This window comes from Myxocyprinus asiaticus, chromosome 39, assembly GCF_019703515.2.
Source record: "Myxocyprinus asiaticus isolate MX2 ecotype Aquarium Trade chromosome 39, UBuf_Myxa_2, whole genome shotgun sequence".
Taxonomy (NCBI): Eukaryota; Metazoa; Chordata; class Actinopteri; order Cypriniformes; family Catostomidae; genus Myxocyprinus; species Myxocyprinus asiaticus.
This window is the reverse complement of record NC_059382.1, coordinates 4,500,691-4,519,886: the sequence shown is the minus strand read 5'-3', so window position 1 is coordinate 4,519,886 and position 19,196 is coordinate 4,500,691. Positions and strand designations below refer to the sequence as shown.

The window sequence follows — 19,196 nt, the reverse complement described above, 5'->3', positions numbered from 1 at the left end:
ATATTATTATATGTTTAATTAAAAATTATATTTTTATTTTAATACTTTTATTATAATACAATAGAATATCTTTAGCAATATATTTTATGTGCTGAATTATTTATTTTTTTCATAACTCAAGCATGAGCAATTATGATGGTTGCCTCAGCAGGCTTTTCACTGGCCCCACCACAAAAAAAAATTAAGTATAAACTATTATATTAATATTTTTAATTATTCATGTTTATTTATCATTTTATTATTATATTATGTTGTATTATTATTTGTATTTTATTTTAAATTGTATTACATTTCTTACTATAAAATATTATTTTATTTTTTGCAATATATGTGGCAGAAAAATACTTATTTATATTTTTTCATTATATGTTTTAGTTTTATTTTATTAATTTTTTTCGTAACTCCAAGCATGAGCAATAGTGATGGTTGCCTCAGCAAGCACCAATAAAAATGCAAAGACACTCCAAAAGACACAAGCTGAAACATTCATCTCAATAGGTGCAATGGAATGCTTTGAATCTTGATGCAATTTCTTAAGTGGACGATGACAATAAGAATGTGGAACCATATTACAACACAAATGCAAACATATACTGTAAATTCATATCCATCAAACCAGTAATTTTGAGCGGCTTTTCAGTGTACTTGACAAATGCCCCCCATCGAGGCATTGGTGTGCCCCTTTAACAAATGAGAAACACATGGGGGTCAGCCGCCCTATCCATCACACAAGGGGGGGGGGGATGTAAATGTTGGTGTGTGTTTTATAATCCAGATAAAAGTGAAAAATAACCGAGTGAAAAATGACCTGTGGATGACATGAGATGGTGGAAATGATCTACATAATGCATTGTCTTGAAGTGTATGATCGTTTCTACAGAAGCCTAAAGACCCCATTAAACTGACAGTAGTGGGCCAACAGGTGGTATCAACAACTAAACCTTCAACTAAGTTCCTTTGAACTGGATATTTGAACCATTTAGGGGCTTAGCCAAAAAACGAGCTATTATTTGTCACTCTTATTATTAAGCTGTGTTTCTGCAATATAATCAAATACAACTAAAGTACTATGGAGGACGACAACATCTGTTGCCTGCTGTCAATTGCGACAAAATAATTTTAAATCCTCCATCAGTTTGTAAATGAAATGCATGTTTACACTAATATACTTACAATTGAAGCCGAAGCTCAGACACATACTTTATGCAGGTATGCAAACTCATTCACAAGTGCTTGGCCAACACGCGGATCGGTTTAACATGCTCAACGTGCGTTTTCACATCACTGTGTTGGTAACAAACCTCAGTAATCCAGGAGACCATAGAGTTACCTTCAAATGTCTTTGCCTTAAAACCGCATGTGTTATTATTTAGGTAAGTAGCCAGTGGAAGTGAATGGGGGCCAATTTTTGAATGTTAAAATATTCACTTTTTGGGGGGCCTGGGTAGCTCAGCGAGTATTGACGCTGACTACCACCCCTGGAGTCGCGAGTTCGAATCCAGGGTGTGCTGAGTGACTCCAGCCAGATCTCCTAAGCAACCAAATTGGCTTGGTTGCTAGGGAGGGTAGAGTCACATGGGGTAACCTCCTCGTGGTTGCAATTAGTGGTTCTCGCTCTCAACGTGGCGCGTGGTAAGTTGTGCGTGGATCGCAGAGAGTAGCATGAGCCTCCACATGCTGAGAGTCTCCGCGGTGTCATGCACAGTGAGTCACGTGACAAGATGCACGGATTGACTGTTTCAGAAGTGGAGGCAACTGAGACTTGTCCTCCGCCACCCGGATTGAGGTGAGTAACCGCACCACCACGAGGACCTACTAAGTAGTGGGAATTGGGCATTCCAAAATTGGGGAGAAAAGGGGATAAAAAATTCAAAAACTCACTTTTTCAACTAAACTCATGTTTACACACATATTGTTTGTCTTGTAGCTACAAGACAAACAATATGTGTGTAAACATGATTTTAGTGTGATAAATCACTTACTTACCTTTTCTGTGTAAAGTTTTAGCCAATTTTACAACTTTGCTGCCATGACGATGTAGTCAACAAACCCTAAAACCCTAAAATTACTGTAAAAATGACGATTTAAACAACTTTACAGCTCAAATAATACATGAGGTTTAAAGAAGAATTCATGTAATTTTTATACAATTATAAGTTTCACATTTTTGCCTTTAAACCCTCCAGATATTGGCCCACATTCACTTCCATTGTAAGTGCCTCAATGTAACCTCGATTTTTGCTTTTTTTTAAGAAAAGGAGGAACAAGTTGAAATTAAATTATGTGGTAATCAATATTTTGCCACAAATGCTGTCGATTGAGCCTAACTTGTATTGAACTAGGAATATTCCTTTAAAGCACATATATGACTTGCTTAGCAAAACGTTCATTTTTTGAGCTGTAAAGTAGTCAAAAGTAGTCCTTTTGAGGTAGGACACTTTTTTTGCAGCACAGTTCCTTTGGATGGAATTTGCTCCTTTTAAAAAGTGCTTTATTAATAGCTACTTCATGTTTCTTTCATGCTCCATCATCGGATCTAATGTAATGTAATTTATTTAAAAAAAAATTTTTTTTACAAAACTTGTGCCTTTATTACCTGAGAAGATAGTCCATTATTGAGGGTAGTGTTAGTGTGACTGTTATGAGATCCGAAAGTCTCAGAATATCCTGCGAAACCATGCCGACTGGAGAGACAGTAGGAAGCCCCGCCTTCTTGCCACGCCCCTCCAGAACTCTGGTGGCTTGAGGGCAGGGGGAGGGGCTGAGGTCTGCGTAGAGTATTTGAATCTGAGAACAAAAAAGGTCATCAACAATGATTATATAATACATAGTGTGACCAGACGTCTCGTTTTTCCCGGGACAATCCCGTATTTAAGCACTTTTTCTAGTATCCCAACTTATTCTGAAAAAATCGTGTTTTGTCCCATATTTCCCCTATCCTAAAAATCGCCTATGCAGATTTCTCAGTCATGTGAGTATTCTAATCAAAGGTAGCCAAGGACACAGCTTGTAAAACCAATAAAATCACGTGTTATTTGAAGTACATGATTGGATTAAACTATCCAATCACAATCCCCTATCAACAGACATCCAGTTAGTGAACTGATTGAAGAGTCAGTTTGAAAGAGCACACAGATGAAATTGCGGCTGGAAAAATGTCAAGGAAGCGTGCATGTACATTTAATGAGGATCTTCAAAAAGAGTTTAGTCACAGACAGAGCCTAGCAAAGTGAGGTGTGAGATTTGTGGAGCTCGCTTTTCCATCGCCAATGGAGGCTGCCCTGACATCGTGCAGCATGATCATACAAAAAAGCATGTGGGTGCTGCTAAAATTTAGTGTGCCACACAAAGTGTTTGTGATTTTTTTTGTGAAGCAAGTTCTGAATCTGACAAGGTGCACGCAAGTGAAGGACTTTTTGCTTATCATTCTGTTGTGCACAGCCATAGTTTTCGGTCGGCTGACTGCACTGCGAAATTGATCAAGAAATTGTATGATCCAAAATTTTCTTCACCAAATCTGAAGCTGTCATATGCAATGTACTCACTTTTGTGCAGCTGGACTATCAGAAATTACTGCAGCATGGCAACACACGTTTTCTCTCTTTTGGTCCAGCTCTTGAAAGAATATTACACATTTTCAATGGTCTGCGTGCATACTTTCTATATCAGGAAAAATGTCCAAAGTTTCTAAGAGACATTTTCATTGATCCTTGCACTAAACTTTGGATTGGCTTTGCACTCAAGTAAACAGCCACTTTTAACCATGCACTGGAGATAGTAGAGTGAGACCATATATCAGCCATAGAAGTGACATTCATGGCCTGACAAAAGCCTTGCAGGCCAGGCTAGAGGAATCATTCATACCCTCTGACATTAAAAAGCAGTTGGATGCTCTGGGCGAAGCTGGTGACAAGCGAGCGGATGATTTCTTTTGTGCAGTGAGAAACTTTTGTTCAACATCGGTGTTTTACCTCCAAAGTTGGAGCCGGCCATTGGAGAACACAGAAAAACTTGAGTGGGCCCTACTGAGAGACATCCCAGAGTGGAAAGACATTCAGAGCAGCCTCGAACACTTTTACTCCAAAATCCACGCTCTCAGTTTGATTGATGAAACCAAGCTCTTTGATGAGTGGGCTTGCGCGAAAAACATTGTCACTTGTCGCATCACTGAGTGGAACATGAACAAGACGGTCGTGTCTGAGAGATGGACAGACGTTTTTTGTGAGCTGGAGAGCAAGACCTTCAACTTTGGAGTCTTAACCAAGGTCGTGGGGTTTGTTTTATGCCTGCCTGGGACATCTGCATCTGTGGAGCGTGTGTTCTCATTAATGAACGCAGCATGGACACCAGATTAATCTTGACTCAGTGTAACAGTCATGAAGGCAATCCTTTTCGTATGGCTTAATTTTGGACTGGACTTCTCTGCATTTATGATAAACACTTGAAAGACAAGCGCACACTGAGAAAAATTGCTGCCAGCGAAAAGGACAAGGTGACAACAGATGCGGATGCACCCTCTACTTCGCATTGATCTGCGCCTAGGTAAGGGTACATCAATTTCATTTCTGCTGGGAGGGGGCTGTCCTGTTTTCCACAAGCAGGAATCTGGTCACCCTAATAATACATTAATATTCATCACCCATTCAATATGGTGAAATACAGTACATGTTAATAGAGCGCAACAGTGCCCTGCCCACTTATTCAGCATCCGGAAGTATATTTCCCATTCATTTCTTCCATTGACTTTTCAAAAAAACCCTCCATTAAAGAGTTGTAAGGCATGAATTAAATCAGCAGTCTCCGAGGTAAATCGCAACATTACAGAAAAGTATTTGAAAATCTGACAAAGTCAAAGGAACAAGTCTTTGTCTTTCACAAGGGCACAAACAACAATCCCAGGAAGCATTGCAAATGACATGATCGAATATAAAACTATGGGTATATATATAAAACTATTAATTTTAGGTTGTTGATTATAAGTATAGAAACAATATAGTTTATGTTTACTGTGAAATATTCCGAAATACACAAATATATCAGCACAGGGAGACCGACTCGTTTGCGTCATTCAGAGTGCGTCACTGAAGTGGGCCGTTGTTCCGGTCTTATTTCACGGGCTTTCTTGGCTGCGGTTCTCTGATTGGTGGATCTTTCACTGCTGTACCACGGGTACTGTAGTTGTTCACCAGGAATTCCGCTATTAAATGTGATTTTGAAACAATAAAGTTGAAATAACGCAGACGGGTGGCTTCAACAGAAGCATATACCACAGATTAACAACCTCGGAGCTCACGGTAGGTCTGTCTTCAAAGGTTATAAGTTATTTGTAAAAATCAGTTTGTCTATTGAAAAAAAGAATGGGATTTTTACTTCTGGAACCCGCACTATTTCAATACTTTATTGAATTGCCAAGTCTCTGTTTACCTGGAGAGAGGCCAGTGGGTGGGTATGGGCTTTCTGACAGCTGATACGGGGAGAGACTGGATATCGCTGGGTGTGAAAATCCACCTGGGATCAGGTGATTGTACGCCATGAGCTGATTGGCTCCTGCTTGCTTTCTCCATCGAGCTCGTCTATTACTGAACCACACCTTAGAAAAGAGAAAACGTTGGAAATGAAGTTGTGTATGGTGCAGGTGGTCAACGTTTGGCTGGCTAGTGTGGGCTGTTGCCCCTGCTGGTAGATGTGGTAACTACTCAGTTATGCAGGCAGAAAGCATCTTTCTCCATTGATGGCCATTCAAATGTAGCCATTTTTCAAGCAACATATAAATCGCAAATGTTTCATATTATAGTAGAAAGTAGTAACACTACCTGCACTCGTGCCTCTGTAAGTTTGGCTCTTTGTGCGAGCTCTTCTCTGGTGTATATATCAGGGTAATGTGTGCGTTCAAAAGCTCTTTCCAGCTCCTCCAGCTGTTCGCCGGTGAAGGTGGTTCGAGTGCGGCGTTGTTTTCTTTTCAGGGGCAGGTCGGGTTCTGACTCCACATCCGAACCTTCATCAGATGGAATCGCTGAAATACAAATGCAAACAGCAATGTCATAAACAAGCTCTGCATAGGTGTGTGTGTGCACGTTTTTAACCTAGCTATACTTTAAAGACAAATTTGCTGAAAAATGCTAAATCTGACAAAACCTTCTTTTGGGGACATCTTTAAAAGAAAAGGTGTGTCACGAATAAACATTACGATTATTATTATAATTATTATTTTATTCTTAAAATGTCAAAAGTTTTCTCTTCGGGTTAGGGCTAGGATTCGTTTTTAGTAATTAGGCATTTCCTGATGAAATGAACACTAGAGGAACAATTACTTTTATTCCCTTCCAGACAGATCACAAGTAAAACGGCAAATTATCAAATCATAAAAGCTTACTTTTCGCTCTGTTCCTCAAACAATGCAATCCTATGACATCTGAACACTTTTTGTAAGTCGATAAATTTTAACGTTTGCATTACATTACCAACTACATTTACAAGCTTGTGAGCAAATTGTGCGGTAGCTCAACAGATAGAGCATTGCATTTGTGTTGCAAAGGACTGGGGTATGGGTCCTAAAGAGCACGACTCAACATGTGAGCCGAAAGTGTCATAGGAGCACCACAAAACTCAGTAATTGCGTTTCTCATCTCACATTTGCTTTTCATGACATTATCAGTTAGGTTTAGATTTAAGGTTTAGGGTATGGAGGTCAGCTGATTTAGAACTCACAACATTAACCTTAAAAACCTCATCTGTTTAGGAGATTGGTGGACATTTCACCTCGGAATTGCCGCGACACGTGTAAGGATTCATATAATATCATTTTGCAAATATGTCACCAGTTACGTCATTTTCATGAGATCAGGCTGGAAAATACACAATTTTTTTAAAAAAAGAGCACAACAGATACTTACTGAACTACCGAACAAACATGTCTTTAGAGTGATCCTATTTCTCATTTGTAATTATATTTTCGAGGTTTTTGTGAAAGAGAATTTCACTGAGTTTACAGTAACAACTTCCATCTTTTTTTTTTTTGAAAGGCTCAAGAATCAGGCTCATATTTTTTATTTGTCACAGTTATTCCTTACTGTTTTTGCTATATTTTATTCACCTCAGTAAGTGAAAATAGAACAGTGAAACAGTTTAGACTCTGTCAAAAGATACAGTGCTTTCAAAGAACACACACACACACACACACACACACACACACATTAACCCCGAGTCTGACTGCAGGAGGTAATATAAAACTCACAAGAGCAAATTGGTGAAAGAAAAACAGGATGAACAGAAAAGGAACGAGAGAAATTATTAAATTAATGTAGAATGGAACAAAAGACCATGAAATACCAGGGTTAAAGGAATCTTCTGGTGAATATAGAAATGCTTACATATAAAAACAAAAACATCCAATTATATCAAAAAGGTGTGCATTATTGCTGACACCTACATACACACTTTGGAGTTGGTTGTATGCCTGTAAGTCATTTGCTTCAAATGTTACTGAATCTGTATTCTTTTATGGAAATGTTTTTGATATGTATGCTCCAATGTTGCCTGTATCTTTAGAGACGGTCCCTAAATTGCAACTATTTGTGAATAATGAACATCAAGCCAACTTTATTGCATTATTTATTGACGTGGGGACACTTGGTCACTTGTTTCTGATTTCGCTGCAGTATCGTGGAAAAGAAACTGCATGTAGCCATGCCAACGTATGTACTGATCCTAACGGCACATTCAGCAACATGGAAAAGCGGATCAAGTTGGGTTCTGAACTCGACTACTTTGGTACAGCTAGTAAAAACATGCATCAAACATACACAAAAACCCAGCTTTTTTTTTTTTTTTTTTTTTTATAGATATGCCGTCAATAACCTAGTCTTACATAATGCCTAAACTAAAACTATGCCTACTAAATTCAGCTGACTCAACATGTGTTAACGGACTATAATAATGGCCTATACGGACAACACATTGTTTCCTAAAGCTGGCAGAAAATACTCAAAACAGACACAAGCAGGGTATCTATCAACCACAAGTAATATAATATTGAGCAGCAGCCGTCAGAGTTGCATTGGAGTGATGTCACTTCCCCTCTTCGAATGACTGGCTAGAGGAGGAGCTGTCGATCAAGAACTAGTGGACCAATAGGGATGCAAAACACCCCTGATTTACATGAAACTCTTGGCACAAGTTTTGGAAAACCCAAGCGCAGAACTTAGAAACAAAAGAAAAAAAACAGTGCAAGCATTTATTAAAAAAAAAAAAAAAAAAAAAGGAAAACATGATTTTGTTTGCAATTCTGATGACTCTAATGTCTCCTGTTTTTTTGTTTGTTTTTGCAGCATATTTTAAATGTGTTTACATATTTGATTCATGCTTGTTATTTGTTGATCTGCACTAATTATCTTGATCTGCGCTTTTTATTTATTTTTGTATTTTTTTTTTTTTTTTTTATCTGAGCTTGTTTTTTGAGTCACGCTTATTTTTGGATCCGTGACCGCAACACGTTTGACAGGATTTTAATCCCATAAAAAATAAAAATAAAAAACTCACAAGGGAGAAAACCTGATAAAACTGAAAAGCAAAGTAACAGTCAAACTGAAAGACAAGACTACAAACCAGACTGGGAGACTGCATAGACAAACACCAACTGAATAACATGAGAGCACAATGTAGGAAATATAGGAAAGGGAGCACAATATATACAGGCAGGGCACATGATGAACAGGTGAAGACAGTTAACATAACAAGGACTAAACAGGGAGAGTGATGAGGGTAACGAGGAGGCGGAGTCAGGGAAGCACATGGCAGACAAATACAAAGCCATGTGCTAACACAGGAGACTAAAACAGACACCAGTGCACATGGTCAGGGTGGGGGAGTAACAGAATACATGTAACGGGATTACGTATTTAAAATACAAAATATAAGTAACTGTATTCCACTACAGTTACAATTTAAATCATTGGATCAATAATTAGAATACAGTTACATTCAAAAAGTATTTTGATTACTGAACAGATTACTTTGCATTTTATTGTCATTTGTTTCATTTAATATTTAGACCTTTCAGATGAAAAACATATATACATACATATTATGTGATCCAAAGTGCATTTGAACAGCGGTGAAACACTTTCTTATGATGTGTTACATTCATACGAGCAGACAGAGAAGTAAGTTTGAAGTAAGTTTGGAGCAGAAGAAATAAAAATAAACCCTGTGCAAATTGTCAGCTTTACGCTAAGCTAAAATGCTATTTCTAGCCATTTTACATGCACATGTTACCAGGCCATTCATGTTTTTTATCAAGAAAATTCACGTTGGATCATATATTTTTTTTCTAGTAAGACCTTTGATATTAAGGCAAAAATCATATTCTTGATAATAATTTTTGTATTGTTTTCCTGTAAAAATATCTAAAAATCCTTAAAACAAGATCAATTTGATTAATCTTGTTTTAGAAACAACACTGCATAAGATATTTAGGTTTTTCAGAGAATGTATTTTAACATGTGTATTTTGTCTTACTGTACTGGCAGAGTTTTTATAGTCAAAACAAGTGAAAAAATCTACCAGTGCTGAAGAAGTATTCCAAAGTATTTAGCATACGTTACTGACCTTGAGTAATCTAACGGAATACGTTACAAATTACATTTTACAGCATGTATTCTGTAATCTGTAGTGGAATACATTTAAAAAGTAACCCTCCCAACCCTGCACATGGTGATGAAGGACCAAACACAGCCATGTGCACTCACACAACACACAAGACTGTCAGAAGAGTGCATGGCATGAGGACCTAACCTGAAGCCAAGCTCACAAAAGACGAGACATGGAGCAGGAGTGTCCAGAGCCCAACCCAGAACAGAAAACGAACTAGGTTGGGTCAGGACCCAGACACCATGCTCCAAATATGAAAACACAAACACAGAACATGAGTGACAGGATCCTGACAAAATTAATAAATTAAAGTATAGGCTACTGCATTGTGAAAAGTGGTATAAAAAAAAATAAAAAAATATTTAAAAAAAAGTGTTTTTCTTGCTTAAAACCGAAATAAGCTGTTGTACCCATAAAGACTCAATGAGATCTATGGGAAATTCCAACAATTTCACAGGGATTTGGTTGAGGGGACACAGATCCATGTGGAAAACAGATCATCAGCTTGGAATAATTTGACAGTACATTCCAAAATGAAATGTTGGTCACTCTATATTCCTGCCATTGGAAATCTAAAAAAATGGGAGATTCCTATTTATTTATTTATTTGTAATTCTATCTACAGACGCTGAGCTATTTGTATCTCTGTTTCTCATTCTCTCTCTCTCTCTCCCTTGCTCTTTGTTGGACTGATTTGCACGCTCCATCTGTGGAATCCGTCATGAAAGCCTGGGCCCTCAGTGGAGGCCATCAACTGTCCTGGAGGGGGTGTACGGGGCATAAAAAAAGGGCAAAGGTGGGTGGGTGGCAGCGCAGAAAGGGAAAGGGGTGGGCTGGGGTGGTTCAAGTGCTCTTCAAAATCTATTAAGGAATGCTGAAACTTCAGATGTGGAGATGGACACAGGTAGGTTACTTTATAGATCTGTCATATCCTATTCTGCCAGATGCAAATAATAAGAGTAGAATAATGAGTGATCTATGCTGCCTGATCCCATGAAAATGATGTAACTGTGGTGACATATTTGCTAAATGTTATTACGTGGTTCCTTAAATGTATTGTGGCAGTTCTGAGGTGAAATGTCCATAGTGTTTAAGGTTAATGCTCAAGTTTGAAATGAACAAAACCTACCTCACTACCCTAAACCTTAAACTTAAACCTAAACGATAGGGTCATAAATGCAAATGTGAGATGAAAAAAGTAATTGCAACACTCTATCAGTTGTACTACAGTGCAAACTGATCATGTCTAAACAAGCTTGTAAATGTAGTTGGTCAGGGCCGTTTCTAGCTATAAGCGATATAAGTGAGTGCTCAGGGCCAACCAGGGGGCCCAGCAAAGCAAGGGTGTTTTACTTTTTTTTTTTTTTGACTACTTTGTTTTTTTGTTTTTTTTTTACTCTGGCAATCGGGGCGGGGCCGAGCGATGCTTGGCAGAGTGAGGCCGTGGAAGATGAGTGGAGAATGAATTCCACCTGTGCTCCACACCTGTCTCAGGTTCCAGAGAGACGCACGGGAATACTTGAGGAGAGGAGACAGCGGCAGACGGGGAGAGAGACGCACAAGGCAAATGTGTGTGTGTGGGTGACAGCAGGCTGAAAAGCAATGCTGTGTGTGTGTGTGTGTGTGTGTGTGTGTGTGTGTGTGTGTGTGTGTGTGTGTGCACACTGAAAAGTGTGAATAAATGTCTTACGTTTGAATGTAAACCCAGATCCCGCTTCCTTCTTCCCAACCGAGAAAGAGGTCTTTCACATAAACATATTAATAGCTGCGAGTAAGACTTAACAGGCAGCTGTTATGGCTAAAGTATACAGTTATAGGGGGCCCCCTTGTGCCCCAAGAGGGAAGGGAGAGTGTAACTGCTATGACAGAGTTGTGACCGGCATGCACATTGTCTTGTTTTTCAAAGGTGCATGTTTTCAGACATTTCTGCTAGTTTTATAACTAAAGTCTAGACAATAGACAGTCTAGCTATCTTCATTTCAGTTATTTAGCTACTGTAGCTAGCTGATGGTAGTTGCAGCGCTGAAGATGATTCAGTCACCCAAATTTGTCTAGTCTGCATTATTTTCAGTTGCCATATTAAAATATTTAGGGGCATCAAAGGTAGCTGAGGATTCAGGTACACAAATGCCTTGTAAATAGCCATTTTGCATGTAATCATTACATGCAAAATGGCTAATGCAAGAGCCTGTCACATAATTAGAGTTCTCTCACTGATTTGTGTGAAAGGAAATGAAAGTTTTTGTTGTTGTGGCGCCACTAGTGTTCAATTAAACAAGAAACTGCCACAATGCTCTCAGCGAGCCATGTAAAAATAATTTTGCAAAAGGCTAGGTAATAGGATTCTATGAGACCAGGTTGCTATATGAGCTGTCATTGTGTGGAAAAGAGCTGCAAATTTCTCCCTTTGTATTTCACCAAAAAACAAAAAATTACCAGGTCGGAAAGACGTGAAGGTGATTAAATGAAGACAAATTTTTCATATTTGGATAAACTACACCTTTAACAGTTGCAAATAAGTAAATCCTTGCATTTTTATAATTATGCTGATTGAATAAGAAGCAATGCAAGTTTAATGGACAGAGATTGTTGGAGAAAACAGTAAACACAGGTTTGATTTGGGCACATATGCCAGAAATATAGACCACAGGCCTTCTAAACACACAAAGCGCTAAACGTCATAGATATGAAACAGCTCAATTATCTAGTCAGAGCTTACGAGTACAGCACAGATATTTTGAAAGATATTTAGCGGAATATGTGCATTTAGGTCTTGCTAGGTATTTTATCTCTCTGCTATGTAAACGGTGTGGTCACTAAAAGCATCAATATCTGCTGTTTCTTTCCATCTCCTCTTAAATTCAATATTCCAACCCAAAATATCACCCTGACCACATTTACCTCATGCGTTCATGTACACAAAATCCACCTAAGTTTCATTAATACTGTGAAATAGCGAGCGCATATCCAGCAGGCACTTCGATTTGGTTGAGGGCAAACGGCAGAGGTCCAAGATAAAACCATATGTGTGTGTGAACGTGTAGTGCTTTAAGTTTGTGTATGTTTTGTATGTGTGTGTGTGTGTGTGTGTGTTCCAATTCTCTTGGGGGCAAGTAATGAAGAGGGCTAATTGAACCAATGACATGCCCCCTCGCCATCAAAAACAGCAAAAAAGAAAGACAAAGAATGGAACAAAAGAAAGCTTGGGACAAATGCAGCATTTCTGCAAGAGGAGAGCAAGGCGGGTCCTTTTCAGCGCCGGGGTTGGCTGAGTGACTGCCCGACTACATTAAGCAGTACATAGAGAACTAACAGATGCCAGAGACAGAAAGGATGAGTGACAGCTCGTGGGCCCATCTGCCCCCCAGCGTTTAGGAAAAGAGTGAAACAGAGGGAGGACTTGACTTGCTAAAGAGCAACTGTGACCCTCGCAGCTGCCCTCAAAAACACACGTTTCAGCTCTCAGCCCCAAATGTGCGCTTCGTTTTTTAGCTTCTTTTTAAGTCAAGCATCACGGTTATTATTCCTCATACTTAAGGTTTGGGATTTTTTTAACTGTTTGTGCTACAGACATGATTGCTAGTACATTTCTAAGATTTTTGCCTGATGGATGAAAAAAATGGGTGAAAAAAACCCATAGACCTGCACTAAAAGAGTGACCATAATATCATAGGCTACATTCACACTTTAGCTGAATATTAGTGGTCGGCCGATATGGGTTTTTCAATGGCTGATGCCGATACCGATATCTAGAGAGCAGGATGGCTTATATAAATGTAGATAAACATAATATAATCACAGAAAATCAGATTTAAACACACATTTCTAAAGTGAAACAAACACTTTTGTTCTGCAATGTTTACTCAAGTTTGCATAAACAGAAAGGGTTGACTATCCATTGACAAATGGCAGATTTTGGAACCGATACAAGGGAAAGTTAACACTTCTATTAATCGGCCAAGCAAACGCGGTTATCGGCCAATGCCAATAATCGCAAAATGTCCAAATATCAGCCGGTTAATTGGCCTGGCCGATATATCGGTCTATCACAACTGAATGTGGCCCAAATCTAATTTTCTTTTTTATTTATATACATACAGTATATAAGTTAGTTTCCATAACATTTTAGATGTAGCCCATATCAGATATTGGTCTGACACTTCTAAACTGATCCAAATGCGTATAACAAACCCTGAAATGTTCATCGTTACAATATGTGTATACTGTAATTAAATTGTAATTAATGATAATTAGCCATTTTATTTTTGTGATTTTTAATGTGGTTTATCTAAGAGGGAGAAAAACTTCTTGATAGCTAATATAATATATTTATAAGTCATTTGCAGTCGTATGGTGGGGTTGAATAGTTATTGAAGCTCAAGAATGTAATATTACTTACGAGTAAAACACACCATAACATTGGCGCCAGCATGAAAAAATGGCATTGTTACATACTGTATATATCTAAGGTAAGAGGTAAGAGTCGTTATTTATCATTATTTCAGATTTGCATTGATTGCTTGCATTTCTGTTTTGAAACAGTTGAAGAAACCGTGTTTTCTGTGCGAGTGACATGAGTAAAGATCACTGTTACATAAATTAACCTCTGTCTGGTATCTTTTCATGTGCATATTTTACCATTTACATGTAATCCAAACAAATCTTGAAACTTAGCATTTTATTTCCTCTCCTTAAGTAACTGAATATTTTTAACCAGAGAAGATATGACTTGCAATTGTCGCAATTAAATGTTTTAAACCACAATAAGCCTATATTTGGAGTACATTAAGTACGCACATGCTAATAAACACTCAGAACACCCATTTTTATCCTGAAGGGAAAACGAGTTAAAACAGGAAGTGGTCACCTGCCACTCAAAGCATTCGCCAATGTGACCTTTGCTCACTGAAGGTCAAACACCATTGACCTCACACTGCCCTGTGCATAACGCGGGACTTTTAACTTATAAACAAGCCCAAAATACTTTTTGAAATGACAGACTTGGCTCAGTTACAATGCTCTATATGAGGTTTATTCATGAGGAATAAAAAAAAAGAAAAATCAGCACCTATTAATCGGTAAAACTGATATATCGGTCCACCTCTAGAAAACACACAAACAAACATGCATATTCAAACAACTGTTTGTTGGCAAGTGCTAATTTACCACCTTAAAGAAGTTTATTCCGACGACTAACCTTTAAATAGTTAAAAGTATGAATTTAACAGAACCTAGTCTCATAGAATGAACATTACTATAACTTTATTTTTGCAAAGTGACTTTTACGTGTTGCGTTCTATGTTTCGCCGCAGTTTTAACACTAGAGGCGCTACAATGAATTGAGCGTTTTATACACTTTTACACAAATCACGACTACAGTGGCTGATTATGACTTTATTAACACTTATTTCTCACTCTATTACTCACACACTGATATGTTATGATATCGAAACACTTTTGCTCGAACGCATCATTTGAAAAACAATACATTTTAATGCTTGTATTACAGACCCACCTACATTTACACACGTATTCCAATGTGATTAGCTCACCTGATAACCAGTGTTGGACGTTGGTCTCTGAAAACCACGGTTCGAGTCCAGCTAAACACGCAAGCTGACATGTGAGAAGAAAGTGTCATAGAAGCGACAAAAAATAGCGTGGTTGCTTCTGAAAATGTGCTTTTCATGTCTCATTTGTTTATAGGACACCATAGGTTAGGTTTAGGCGTTGGTTTAGAGTAAGGATGTCTGTTTGGTTCACCTCTCATTTGCTGTTAGGACACTATTGGTTAGGTTTGGGTTAAGGTTTTAGGTTAGGGAGGTACGTTTTACTCATTAAAACCTCCATCTAATATTCACCTTAAAAACCTCGTCTGATTACGACACCATTTCACTCGCTTTTGGTGCCCCCCGCTGGACATTTAACTGGGAAACTGCAGCGAAACGTGTAATGAAGCACGTCATTTCATTTTGCAAAAATGTTGCTATGGTCAAGAAATGTTCATGAGATCAGGCAGAATTTAACTGGAATTTGCACTTTTTGTAATTGGGTGAGCTGGTCTGCTTATTCATAAAATATGTTAAGTAAGTAAGTAAGATGTTCTTTTATCAACTATCCAATAAATCAGTGTTTCCCAAACTGGGAAATGGGTGTCGTGCGCCACACAATTATCTTTTTCGCCAGCCCAGCACACTGCTAGGTGACGTAGCTGAGTGATAGCAAGTAAAATTAAAACTTTGCTGTTTTACCTGCTGTTACCTTGCTGTTTTTGCTGTTTTGTCAGTCGGCAACAATTTTAGTTTATTATTATTTTTTATCTCAGTTTGAAACATAATTTGTATATAGGGCGAGATGCATAGGACGTTTTGATTCAGTTCATAAGATTTGAAGACAATTGTCAAGTTTCACTTACACCAGTGCGGCCAAATTATTTTCCACATTCACACACAGTAATTTTCACTCACTTGTGCTCACACCCTAGAGCCCTGTTGTTTCATGTGTTAATTTATTTATTTATTTTTTCAGCAAATTAGCTCAACCTTGTCAAATGTGACAAAAAAGCACCTTGAGCTAACAGCGCAATCGCACAGATACTTCCCCTCAGTGCTCGAAGTCGGCTGGCAATGCCATACCTGCAATGATGCGCAGTTCCTGACACATTACCGGCAGGTATTCTTGCACACTGGCAGCTCTTATAAAGTGCTGGTGTTGTGCCCTGCTCCTGAACATGATGAGGGGGGAGTTTGAAATGTATGCAGTTTTGTCATATTAGCACACCAATCTCATTAATTGATAATTCAATTTGTATATGATAAATTTAACATGTACAAAACATGTACAAACATATCATGTTTGATATAAGGGAGTTGTTTTACAAAGAAAATTGTCAAAAATACATATTTTCAAAATACCTTGTGTGAATGTTATCTATGCTTTAGAGAGGGGGTACGCAAAAGTTGAATGTATGGAGGGGTATGCCACTGTAACAACTTTGGGATTCGCTGCAATAAATTACTGCAATAGCCCTCCTGACTGTCTCTCTATCACTGACATGCACATTATAGTTTTGCCTTCAGGGCCTGCACGCAAGCAGACACAGATTCCTGTGACTGTCTGCTGAAGTCTGCTGACCCTGACAATGGACACTGTGGAGACAGTTTTGTTTTGGGGTTTTCCCATATTTGTCCATCTCTCTGTCCTCCTCTCTCTATCTTTCAAACCCTGTTTCTTTCTTTCAGAGGAAATAATGCAATCTTAGTGTTACTACACATTCTACTCCTTGACTTATTCTTCCTGGTTGTGCATTTGCATGTTTGCAGGCATGTGTTTGTGTGTTTGTGTGTTTGTGTTGGCTCTCAGAGCAAATTAAGACCCACTGACTGCACACTCCATGGTGCCACACAAACCATCCCACACTGGGCCAGTTGGCACTTCCCATTGCCTATTTGTGTATGCATGTGTTTGTGTGTGCATCCATTCATGTGTTTGCATATGTTGGAGGCATGTGCATATGTTTGCATTGTAGAAGCGTCAATCATTTCACACAATTTTTCTAAATGTATTTCTTGGTAAAATGTGCAACTAGCTTTTTCACCATTCAGTACGCCCTACCATGCACAAAACACGCTCATATACAGTGTTTTTATACAATGTGAGCATATTTTGGAGCATAGCAAACAATTAAATTTCATGAGCCACAGAGTCCTCTCACACAGGCCAACATCTTTGAGTCTTTAAGATGATATATGGAGACAGTATGAAGGAAAGGGGTCAGGAATCAAGCTGTTGCTAATTCAAAAAAGGGTGTAAATACTGAACACAACTTGCCTGTCTGTGTCTCCCAAAGAGGGGGTAGTGGGAATGGAAGACACGGACAACGGCCCAAAGATATTAACTGAAAATGTGCCGCGGGCTAAGAGAAGGAGAGGTAGATCAGGGCATGGGGGAGCGAAGGAGAAAGAGAGGCGTGTTTGACTCACTGGCCAGATGAAAGTGAAGTTCAAATAAAGAGCTTGATTTAATCGGCTTGGGGACTCGTCTTTCTTGGATCGCGAGACGGGCAGAGGGTGATGGACGGCCACTGTGGCAGCGCACATGACGAGAGGCTCGCCCCCATTGTGACCACCGCTCCGGGCCATGAAGGAACAGCCACGAAGAACACTGGTCCCTATTGACGGAAATAGCCTTTAATAAACTCCCGTCGTCATTAAGTGTGACACGGAACCATGATCGGTATTATTTAGGGAGCCGAAGTGGTGTTAGCAGGGCATCGAGGCAGTCAAATTACGTTCACCTTCATTAGTCACGCAGGGATGAGCTGTAAGCTCATTCAATATCATTATAGAACATCAAAACATTCAGAGTCACGTCAGTAGGCAGCAACAAGACAAAAATAGACTCTTTTTCATGAACATATTTCGTTTTATCTTCTCTTAGGCCTCTTGGCAAAGTAATGGTGAGGAAATGGCAGTTATTTCGTAATAATAATCATCAGTCTTGGGGAGTAGTTAACTAAAAGTTGTGACACTACTAACTTTACTGTTTTCAGTAGCTCAACTATTTTCACAAAAGTGTAGCTTTTTCAGTAACGAGCTAGAGCTATTCATTTCAGCAATGAGAAGAGGTGTGGCATCTCACAACGCTACATTTGTCATGTTGTTTTGCACAACACAGCATTGGAGCCGAGGGAGAAATCAAATGCGCTTGTCTAAACTGTCCTCATGTATAGCACTGGGAAAACCAAATCATTTAAGTTTGAACAGTTCATGTAAATGAACCAGTTAAAATAAACAAATACCTTATATGTATGACTGGGTTAGTGAGTTGGTTCTTCTGGGCGGTTCATGTAAATGAACTAGTGCACATAAAATATTCACTGATTCGTTTAAATCCCATGCAGCTTTAAAGGAATAGTTCACCCAAAAATAAAAATTCTCACATCATTTAGACACCCTCGTGCCATCCTAGATGTGTATGACTTTCTTTCTTCTGCAGAACACAAATGAAGATTTTTAGAAAAATATCTCAGCTCTGTAAAGGTCCATAGTATGGTGTGTATGGTGACAAATTTTGAAGCTCCAAATAGCACAAAAAGTCAGAATAAAAGTAATCCATAAGACTCCAGTGGTTAAATCCATGTCTTCTAAAGAAATCTAATCAGTTTTGGGTTAGATCAGACCAAAACGTAACTCCTTTTTCACTGTACATCTAGCCATCATGATTTCAAGCTTGATTACACTTTCTAGTGTTTGACGTATGCACAGAGCGCCCATTGTACATAGGTGCCTCAGTTTGTTCCTGGAAAGTAGCAGATACCCTAACCCCGCCCCACCCTATTCCTAACCATATGGAGCCTGTAAGACTGAGTAGCCTGCCAAGAACAACATATAGCACCTTTCAACCATCACGGCGTAGAGCGCTAGATGGAGCTAGGAAGTGTAATTGAACTTGAAATCATGATCGCCCAGGAAAAAGGTTGAGTTGAATATTTTAGTCTGTTCTCACCCAAAATCGACTGGAACGCTTCAGTAGACATTGATTAAACC

The 19,196-nt window shown here is 38.7% G+C and overlaps 1 protein-coding gene across 1 annotated transcript in view; it reads right to left on the bottom strand.

Annotated features, from left to right (window-relative positions):
• LOC127429899 (paired box protein Pax-3-B-like) overlaps positions 1 to 19,196 on the bottom strand; it is a 31,175-nt gene that overhangs the window by 7,495 nt on the left and 4,484 nt on the right. The window contains exons 5-7 of the mRNA XM_051679254.1: positions 5,814 to 6,013; positions 5,425 to 5,590; positions 2,597 to 2,787 (exon numbers count right to left, since the gene is read on the bottom strand). Of these exons, the coding sequence (XP_051535214.1) occupies positions 2,597 to 2,787; positions 5,425 to 5,590; positions 5,814 to 6,013 (557 nt within the window). The remainder of the gene's footprint in view (positions 1 to 2,596; positions 2,788 to 5,424; positions 5,591 to 5,813; positions 6,014 to 19,196) is intronic.